General features: G+C 44.1%; 1 protein-coding gene across 2 annotated transcripts; it reads left to right on the top strand.

Moving 5' to 3' along the window:
- Positions 1–1,234: 1,234 nt before the first annotated feature.
- On the top strand, positions 1,235–5,625 carry LOC117864112 (probable protein phosphatase 2C 41). 2 transcript variants are annotated; one of them, XM_034748124.2, is made up of 6 exons: positions 1,235–1,381; positions 1,540–1,725; positions 2,867–3,109; positions 3,190–3,466; positions 4,952–5,106; positions 5,206–5,625. In XM_034748124.2, exons 2-6 carry the CDS (start codon positions 1,687–1,689, stop codon positions 5,344–5,346), a joined length of 855 nt encoding a protein of 284 aa, XP_034604015.1. In that variant the 5' UTR covers positions 1,235–1,381; positions 1,540–1,686; the 3' UTR covers positions 5,347–5,625. The 2 variants fall into 2 exon arrangements, with proteins under 2 accessions (XP_034604015.1, XP_034604016.1); XM_034748125.2 differs by having other exon boundaries at positions 1,260–1,381; positions 1,526–1,725.
- Positions 5,626–10,517: the final 4,892 nt, after the last annotated feature.

The raw sequence follows: 10,517 nt of genomic DNA, 5'->3' as shown, positions 1-10,517 counted from the left end.
CCGCCATTTGAAACGGCAGAAGATGTACTGTAGCAAGGTACCACCAGTTGAACCGGCGGTAAGTTCCCTCCTCTTAGCAGTACACTTTCAAAAAATCATAACTAATTCATATGAACTTGGATGGAGATAAACTTTATATGAAAATTATACACTTTCAAAAATACATAACTAATTTATATGAACTCGGATGGAGATAAACTTTATATGAAAATTGTAGATCTCGCCGAGATCTACAACTTTTTTAGTTCAAACTTTTTTCATTTGGTGCCATCTTTGTGCTCAAATAATCGACACAAGTTTCAGAGCTAGACACAAGTTTCAGATCTAAAATTTTAATTTTAGCTCTGAAAATTGTGTCAATTATTTGAGTATAAAGATGGCACCAAATGAAAATATTTTGAGCTATAAAGTTGTAAATCTCATCAAGAGCTATAATTTTTATATAAAATTTATCTCTATCCGAGTTTATATGAATTAGTTATGAATTTTTAAATGTATATTGCCCAGTTTCAAATTTAAATTTTTTTGAATTTTAGATCTAAAACTTGTGTCGATTATTTAAGTATAAAGATAAGACTAAATGAAAAAAGTTCGAGCTAAAAAGTTGTATATCTCGTCGAGATCTACAATTTTTCATATAAAGTTTATCTCCATCCGAGTTCATATAAATTAGTTATGATTTTTTATAAGTGTACTGCCTAGAGGAGGTGGTAATACCACTGGTTCAACTAACGGTACCTTGCTTCCGCCGTTTCAAACGGATTTGCAATTTATTTTGGCTATATATTTTTGCAAAATACTAAAATAAAAAATAAAAAAATAAAAAAATTCGGCATTTGATGGTGTGGTGCCAAAAGCCTCTGTGGCCCATAACTTGCTAATAGGCAGGCCTAATAAGGAAGTGGCCCATAGAGTAGAGCTTCAAGAGTAATTGGTGTATCAAAGCCCATCTAGTCCATGGGCCACGTCCACGGAAGGGCAAGCGCCCGTTTTCGGCCCGTAGACAAGCTAGTCAAACAGGCGCCCCACCTGCTTCCCCGAAGTCTTCAATTCCATTTCCGCAGGCCACACCCACCCACCTCCATCTCACAGCAATCAATGACGCACAGGCCCCACTTTATTGGACCCACCGTTCAGTGGCTGAGTAGAAAGCGGAGGGTTTACCAACCGGGTCTTCGTTGCGCGTGGGCCAGCCGGCTGCTCCGCGTTGAGTGTTGACCCTTGAAAGGCCCTCCCCATAGACTTTCTTGTCCAGACGCGCAAACCCGACGAAAAAAAACATTTTTTTAATAAAAACGGAGCGTCGAAGAGAAGCTCTGCTTCTTCACTTCCTCGACCGCTCAAAGCTCCGGCCTTCGCACCCATCTTCCTTCCAGGATTGGTAAGTTTGATTTGTTCCCTTGCGCTTCTTCCCCCGATTTTTTTTCTCAAATTCAAGCGTCCAATTCTCTGTTCCGCTTCTGCTGTCCAACTCTCCGTCTGGTTTCGCTGCTGCTGGATCTGCTTTTATCTGAAATTTGAATAGCTGCTTGATTTCAGGGTGCGATATTCCATGAAAAGGGCGCGATTTAGGGAGGACCGTCGTGAGCGAAGTCGACCTGTGTCCCGAGGGAAGCATCGGTGGCTGTGGGGGGCTTCTGAATTTTCTCCCCTTTTCTTTTATTTTTGAGAGGGAATCCCGAACGTATGGCAAGGTTTTGCTGCTTTGGTGCTGGGTTCTCAGAGGTGAGTCTGCTTTTAATGGCTTGCTGTATTTCATCATTCTTTTGCGTCATATATACTTGTATGTATGGAATTATTCTGTAGTTTTTGCCAATTAGGTATGTATTAGGATGACAGTTAGAGCAGATAGTGAATTGTCCTGCTTAAATTTAAGCTTTAGTTTATCATCCTGAAAATATTAAATGTTTTTACTGTTTCCTATAATAGCTCTTAAATTTTAGTGTCGAAGAAAGGTTTGTTGAAGTTTGTGTGCAGTATGCTTTGATGATAATCACTACCATTGAGTTGTTCACATAAGAGATCTTCATTATCCTTGGCTTCTAATCAGGCTAGTTTAACCAATTGTTCACCATACCTGCTCTAAGCTCCACCTAGAAGCATTCTCAAAAGTATGCATGAACTAAATTAGGAGCTCAAGCGATTGCATTCTATATCATTAGCAGTGGCGGAGCTAGGATTGAAGTCAGGGGGGTGGGGGCAATTTCACCCTAATCTCATATATAGCTACACAACTCAAGTGCTATATATATTATGTAAAGCAAAACTATCTAATTAGCTGCGTTGAAAAACTATAACTAGCATGAGAAAGCAAATGGATTGCCAGTAGGCAAAAAAGAAACGAACTCGACCAGGGGGTGAGACGTCCCCTGATTTTGTCTTAAAAAGATTGTGCCACGACTAGCTTGCACACTAGCAGTCTAGGCATGCCACTTTTGCACTGTTGGTACTGAGCTAGCACCGCAAGACGGCGAGCAAGCATGAGATGGTGAAGTTTTATGAGCGCTACAACTTAATGTGAGGAAGAGATAGAGTACACTTAAAGATCAGATGAAGTTTGTATTTTGTTTGTGTGCATCAAGTGCTTGTGAGAGTGTATCCATGCAAATTTTTACAGCTACTCCAGGCATCTAGGAACAAATGTAATTGGGAGAGCAACCAAGGAAGGGTGTGAGAGTGTGGATATGCATGCATGCATGCAAATTTAGAGCTGCTCCGGGCAAGCATACAATAGTGCTCTTGGCTTCTTTTAGAATTTTCTCTAGAGCAAGGGGGGCCACGGCCCACCTTGGCCTCAACGTGGCTCCACCAGTGATCATTAGCACTTCAACCATATCACTTTCCTTGTTGTTCTGCTTGTATACAGTTCACCGGGCATGGGTCAACAGCATCTGGTAAAGGGAAAGGCTGTCAGGGACAAGTTAAGGTCTGCTATGGCTATAACCTTGTAAGAGGGAAGACAAATCATCCAATGGAAGACTACCATGTCGCTGATTTTGCTGAAGTGAAGGGAAACGAGCTTGGTCTTTTCGCCATTTATGATGGTCATCTAGGAGATACCGTTCCTGCGTACTTACAGAAGAATCTGTTTTCAAATATTTTGAACGAAGTAAGTTTCTAGCAACTGTTCACCAATGAGGATCGATTTGATAGCACTATGGTGATCTTATTCTTATTGTGCTATTTTAGGAAGAATTTTGGACACATACAGATAGAGCGATCATAAAAGCTTACGAGAAAACAGACCAAGCTATTCTGTCGCATACTCCAGATTTGGGACAAGGTGGCTCCACTGCTGTAACTGCCATTCTTGTAAACGGCAGGAAGTTGTGGGTAGCTAATGTTGGGGATTCAAGAGCTGTTCTTTTGAAAGGCGGTCAACCCATACAGATGTCAATAGACCATGATCCGAATGTTGAGCGTAGCGTAATTGAAAATAGGGGTGGCTTTGTTTCAAACATGCCAGGTGTGTCTTCAATCCTTTTTTATCTTTAAGCATGGTACCTTGGTTTAAATGATTGGTTTGCCTACTCTGTTTTGATATTTAGTTCACTGGTCATGCTCCAGAGCATCTGGACATCTTAAATACAAATCTTCGTGAAATGATCTTTTGATGGATTATTAGTGAAAGGCTTTTAAGTATGGAAAATAAAAAAAATTCCACTAGAAAAGTTTAATGACATGATTACTCTATTTAAATCTTTATCACTAGTCAGATGTTCGTGTTGATTGTACATTGTACAACACCATGGGGTTAGCTTATTATTAAGACTTTGCAAATTATGTTTTGATGTAAATTTCTTGTGGCACATCATATACTCATATTTAAAAAAAGCATACATTTGGTAGCAAAAGGATGCTGCTAATGGCTTAATGATGCATTGCAAGAGAAAATGATTCAAATAGACTTCTTGTATTGTGATATTTTGAAACAACAACGTGCTATGGGCAGTGCAATTTTGGATTAAGACTATCACTGCCATTTCAACAGCTTAGATGAAATATGGTAGTCAATTATGAGCTCACTCTCTGGTTCTAAAAGGCATCTTGTGGGGTTACTACAAGGGATCATTTAAACTCGAAGAATACAATTTTAGCACTGACACATATGAGCTAATCTTGATGAGTCTTAACTCTAGTTAGGTGTAATGTCATTACTTGTATTCTTAAAACAAAAATATTGGTCCACATTCCCTAAAAAGGAATACTGGTGAAAAGGCTGAAAGGTTCCCAGATTATTTCCTCACTGTTAACTTTTCAGAAGGCAAACCATTCTCTAGCCCTATGTATTCTTTTTCCACATAAATTGCACCAGATCCTTCGTTGAGAACTTGAGATGTGATAGAACAGGTTCTCTTCAGGGTAATGGTATATACTTGAAGTCAAGATCATTATATTGTTCCTTGTGTCATTGAGTGATGTTCTTTCTGCAGATGCTCATCTTTGAATCTTTGATAGCCTTACCTCTCTTCTTTGAATCACATGTTTGGTCTGTGCGTCGGTTACTTTTTTTTAATAAAAAGGGTGGATTACTTATACTACAACTGACTAGTAAGCTGTTTAGTGGGAAATTGACATGTGACACAGCTGTCTATTGGTTACTGAAACAGTGGCAGAGCACTAATATTTGCGGATAATTGCTGAAATCACTAAGTGCACTAACTTGAAGATTGTTAACGAGTGCATACACATTGTCACGATCAACTCTGTGGAAACCACTCACTTCACATGGATTTTTGTTTTGAAGCTAGCATATGTTAATTTCCAATATAGTCATAGTTGCAGGAAGATAACATTAATAATTTTTCTTTCACGTGGGAACTCTTTAATTCTTTTAATATGCAGTACCTAGATAAGCAATTAAGAAAAATTACGTGCCTAAAAATAAACAGAACTATGTAATTTAAATTTTCTGTTTACAACCTATTGAATCTGACGCTATAAATTTCAGGAGATGTTCCCCGAGTATGTGGTCAGTTGGCTGTCTCCAGAGCTTTTGGAGACAGGAATCTAAAATCACTCTTGAGATCAGAGCCCGATATAAAAGTTGAAAACATAGATCACACTGCTGAGCTACTTGTCCTTGCGAGTGACGGTCTATGGAAGGTGTGGCTTTTTTTTATCTATATTTGTCCAAATGGCCAATATAGCTGATTGAAACCATATCCATGGCTGCATTCTTAACAATTTTCTTTAATCGACCAGGTGATGAACAATCAGGAAGTTGTTGATGTGGCCAAAAGGTTCAAGGATCCATATGCAGCTGCCAAGCAATTAACGGCTGAAGCGTTAAAAAGAGACAGTAAAGATGATATATCGTGCATTGTTGTTCGGTTCAAGGCATAAATTGATCGCAGGTGACCCACGGACGGTTGCCATCAATAGCAGAAATGAGTTAAACGGCACGACTTAGGCCACCTGACGATGGCAGTGGTAATCCAAAGAATAGTTACTGGGGTGTTTGGTTGTAAAGGATTTGTCGGCTCCATTTATGTTCATATATAAATGTGCTAGGATTCTTTGTTTGGCGATTCAAATGTACAAGGATGCCTTAGAGCTATGTAAATAGCTATCATCTGTAAATAATGGTTGCAGGTATTGAAGTTAACCATGCTCCGTTGTGAATTTGTGAGAGTAGGTTGAGAGTTGACATTTGGATAGTTATAGTTGCAAGGTTATATAACAAAAAAGTTTACAAAAGTCTTCCCCCTACCAAATCCATTCCGTGCTACGCGTGGAGGAAATGACAGATAATACCCGAAGAATTCCCATGGACAGGCAAGAATATGTGGAAATAGTGCCTGCTTGACTTGCAGCACATCGAGAGTGTGGAACCCCTCCATTACTTTTTTATGGCTGAAAAACTTTGATCTCCTTCGTTCATAAGGCCATTTCTAATGGGGGATTTCATAAGCAACATGGCTGTAAGTTAGATTGTTGAAATAGAACCTTGTGTAAGTGGAACGCGATTTATTGGATTCGATGGGCAATCCCGATAGTCAGTAGTGAGAAGTGATCAATAGCACAATCCCAGTCTTCGTGCAGACCGCAGACAGCCAAACCCAGCCGCCAAATTGGGGGATAGCGAAAACCAAAACATTGTGGCTTTGTAGGACAAGACAGTTCCAGAGGACATGGGTGTACCGTGTATGGGTGAAAAAACTCTGAAACATCCTTGCGGAGAACATGTACAAAGGCTACAAGCCGAATGATCAATGGTCATGGTTTGGTTGCCTGGTTGAGAACCACCACGGCTCCATCAAGAAAGGACTCAGAAAAAAGGAGCAGTGTACTTCCTCGCTACACGAAACAGTAAAGCCTGATGAATCCTCAATTAGCACCGGAACTGCTGCGCTGATTCCCTGGCCATGGACGCCACGGCCTTGGCCCACGCCACCAGGTCCCGCTTCAACGCCTCGTCGTCGCCGAACAGCACCGGCACAGCCCCGGACACCGCCTCGCCGCCGCCGTTACCCGCGGACCACGGCCTCGGCGTGCTGCAGTCACCGGCGTCGAGGGCGGGGACGGGCACCGCCGATAGCAGGGAACCGACGTCCAGAGCCATGGCCGTATTAGAACTGACGTGAACGTAGCTTCAGAAAACGGAGAAGGAGAAGGGCAGGAAGCGCTCTAGCACACTTGAGGGAAGAGGCTCTGCGCTGCAGCCGATAAGCTGTCTTGGGTTGGTTGGTGCAAGTGTGCAACCAGGACACTCGACGCACGCTGTATATGTAGAGTATGTACCAAGGGCGCACGAGCACCACGTGCTTATATATACCAGCACTACATTATCATACTGGAAGGGAAGCACGTACGCGCAACCAAAAACCGCGACGCTGACATCGCGTTCCTTCCTAGCTTGTCAACTCTCTCTTCTTCTTTTTTCCTTTTCTTTTTCCTTTTTTTTTTTTTGCGAAGGTCGCTGGGCGAAGAGCCGAAAACGCGCTGAAATAATCAAGCGCGCAGTGTGGTGAGCGCGGAGGCAGAGTTGTGTTCATCGACGACCGAAGCGTCCCGGTCCAATGGCGTCACTGCTGGTGTCTGGTGAGGTCGTTGGCACGCAGCTCACGCTGCCAGCTGGGGCAATCTTCTTTAGTTTAGCAAGGTGGCGCTGCCGCACTGGTTAGAACTTTTATATGGCTGTGAATCGCTTGACGTCGAATTTGTAGTCAAATTTATCCTCTCGTGAAAACAATTGGGGGGAAAAGCTAGATGTTGACTCGTGCTGGTGTGGAACAGATACCAGGGGGGCATATGGAGTCGACATCCGCAGTTTGTTCTTCCCCTACCCCCATCTCCCTCTTCTCCTTCCTTGTCAGTCATTGGTTACTTGTTCTTGGGATCTCAAGCTTTTAGTGCATTTCCATCAGTCATTTCCTCGAAAGAAATCGGGTATTCATGATGGATCCAACTAAACAACATCTAACAAATCTAACAAGTACGCTACGAACATGTATTCATAATGGGTCCAATAATACTAACTGTATATCTTAAATATCATTGTTCTTTTTTTTAAAAGCTTAAAGATGGTTTGATTTAAGACGAACTACAAATACTTACATTTTGGGACGGAATGAGTACCTATCTAGTTTTACTAGCTGATAGTCAAGATATGCAAAGTTTGACTATTTGGAAACAAAACACTCCTTGGATTTTAAATGTCTTTTAATGTTCCCTCCAGTCGCTAATATGTACATAATCATTTATATGTCTTTTAGACATTTTATACTAGAATGTATTAGTCAATGTTTTGTTTCAGAGGCGACGGCGATGTCCAAAACATCTACTATTTGGGACTGCAGAGACATGGAGAGGCCACCCATGACCATGAGCTGCCAGTGACCAGTGTGCTGCCTGCCTCCGCACACAAGCTTGAACTGTCGGTGTGATCTACAGATTGGCGTCACAGTTTGCGGTGTTTCTCAGAGAGTTGGTGATCGTCGGAAGGGATCAGTCACCAGAACACAACTTCCCCCGTACAGTTCGAACGAGCAACGAGGACATGGAAAAATATACATCCTGGTCAAATTCTCTTCCATCCTTTCCAAAAAATCATGTACAGGCCGATCGACAAATCGATCGAACAACAAACATGGCCGGGAAGAAGCACCACCACGGAGGGCGGCCATTCTTCGTCGCGTAGATTGATCCGCTCCGCCAAGAAAAGGACTCACAGATAAGAGAAGGAAAAAAAAGGATCTAGTTAATTTCCTCGCTCGCTGCCCCCAAATGATTGCGTGCTTGATTACTGCTTAGCGCGCAATTTAGCAGTGCATCGATTCCCTGATGGCCATGGACGCCACGGCCTTGGCCCACGCCACCAGCTCCCGCTTCATCCTCCCCTCGTCGCTCCACAGCGCCGGCACGTCCACGTCCACGGCCGTCGTCGTCTCGGACGACGGAGCGCCACCGCCGCCGCGGCCGTTCCCGGACCACGGGCTCGCGTCGCCGACGTCGTCCAGGGCGGGGACGGACACCGCTGGCAGGGATCTCGCGTCCAGAGCCATGGCTGAACGACTGGAGCAACCGCACCAGCACCAAGCAACTCGCGTCAGGGAGAAATGGAGACTCGGAAGAAACTAGCTCTGCTGCTCTGGGCTCTTGTGCTTGTACTGTCTTCTTCGGTTGGTTGGATATGATGCAACCAGCAGGACACTTGAGACGCTCTATATATACCAGAGGTGCAGGAGTGGCAAGGCCCGGGCCCTTGTGATGCACGAGTAGCACGTGCGCGCACCAGCAGAATATATATCCTACTGCTACGTGCGCGCTGCCTGGGGAACACGTCGATGCATGCACGGCCGCCAAACGTGCGATGCGAGTGTGAGCACGCGTCCCGTCCGACCCGCGGACGCGCAACGCTGCTTTCACCGCGGGTGGCGCATCCTTGTCGCGGTCACCTTTTCCGGAGATCGCTGCGCGACACACGCTGAAATCAAACGGAGTGGTTGGCCGGGTTTGGGTGGTGGTGAGCTATAAACGTATGTAGGCGCCCGTGTTAGCTAGGTGTTCGCGGACTAGCATGACCACGCTCGTGCTGGGGCCCTGATCCGACGGCTGGGGTTGCGCCGGAGTTGGTTGGTCCTGAGCGATCACACGTCGCATCATCGTCGCGGTCAGCTGCGGCGTCCGGCCGGGGGATCGACGCTTCTATTCCATGCGCGCGCTGCAGGCACAGCGATGGAACGTGAGATGACGCTCTCGTCGCCGGGCGTTGGGGCTATCGACCGACGCGTACCGATAGTTAGCGTGGCGCCAAGCCGCGCCAAGCCACTGAGTGTGAACTGAGGCCGTTGGCAGTTCGAGAGATCCAATGCCCAAGCCGCAGCTGGAGGGTGGGGATAATCTTGTTTAGGCAAGGTGTGGCCGGCATGCCCTGGATTTACGAAGTACTTTACTACCAGGTGTCCACGTGAGACGATTGCGACTGATTCGTCAGCGTCGTCGCGTTACATTGTCAAATATACATGCCCCGGCCCCTCAAAATCAAATTTAATGTCAGGTACTAGGCTGTATATGTTCTGACCATGGGATCGTAGAGTTCTCCTGTTTCATTTCCGTCTCTGTCTTTTTCTTAGCACTCCTGTGCCCAGGCCGGTCGCTTCTAAACAACCACGTTGACCGCAAGGCATCTCATTTAAGTGTTACATTATACTTTTACCATATGAATTATATATATGTAATCACTCACAATAAAACTACTCGTTTATGGCTCGGCTTAAGCAGCTTCCTTGCGGTGAAACCTGTACATCCGAGTACCAGTCCTCGACTTGACATGTGTGCTCGTATTTTTTAGATTTATTTCAGGAATCAATATGCGCTATTATTTTAGTGGTCGGTGACGTGCCTATTGACAACGCACGTCTGTGGTGACTTCGTCAATCTGAAAATCTGCCGACGCATATGAAACTAGCCGCACGGATCAGAGCGGGTCACGCCAGTGCGGTATTGAATGCTTTTCAATAACTTGGAAATAATGTACACTATTTCATTTGGATGAAACTCCTTTTCTCTGATTCTTCGTAACTCTGTATTGCCAGTTTGCCATCTCATCACGTTTTTCTTATATGGTACATTATTTATTAAAAATGAAACTCATATTGAAGTAGATTAAAATCTGTCAGAAAGGCCCTTAACCACAGCACTGCAGTCAGGACAATGACCTTCACATTGGCAAGCGATCATCATGAGTACTAAGCGTGACAGTAGCTCCTTACGGTCACGGGGAGCGGCCTGGACTGGACCATTTGCTAACCGAAACTCGTAAATTCAGCACGAATAAAAACCTTCAGAATTGACACTTGTAAATCTTTTAGGATAAGAAAACATATGTCAGAAAAAGACACCGGTGTCAACCAAAAAAGTCAGGACGGTCCTCCTGTTTTCATGTCAGATTTGGTTGTCAACGATATTGTGTTTGACCCTTAATTGACAATATGATATTTTTTTATTTGGCCCCTAATTATCCTGGATCCGGTCAAAGGTCGCGAACAAGAAGATGGCATTACATATACCAT

The sequence above is a fragment of the Setaria viridis genome, chromosome 7 (assembly GCF_005286985.2).
Source record: "Setaria viridis chromosome 7, Setaria_viridis_v4.0, whole genome shotgun sequence".
NCBI lineage: Eukaryota > Viridiplantae > Streptophyta > Magnoliopsida > Poales > Poaceae > Setaria > Setaria viridis.
Note: the sequence above shows the minus strand (reverse complement) of the source record. Positions and strands in the feature narration are given on the sequence as shown.

Coding starts and splice junctions, on each gene's coding strand:
- LOC117864112 (XM_034748124.2), top strand. CDS start 1,687: ATGGCAAGGTTTTGCTGCTTTGGTGCTGGGTTCTCAGAG. Junction 3,110..3,189: donor TTTCAAATATTTTGAACGAA/GTAAGTTTCTAG, acceptor GTGCTATTTTAG/GAAGAATTTTGGACACATAC. Junction 3,467..4,951: donor CTTTGTTTCAAACATGCCAG/GTGTGTCTTCAA, acceptor TATAAATTTCAG/GAGATGTTCCCCGAGTATGT.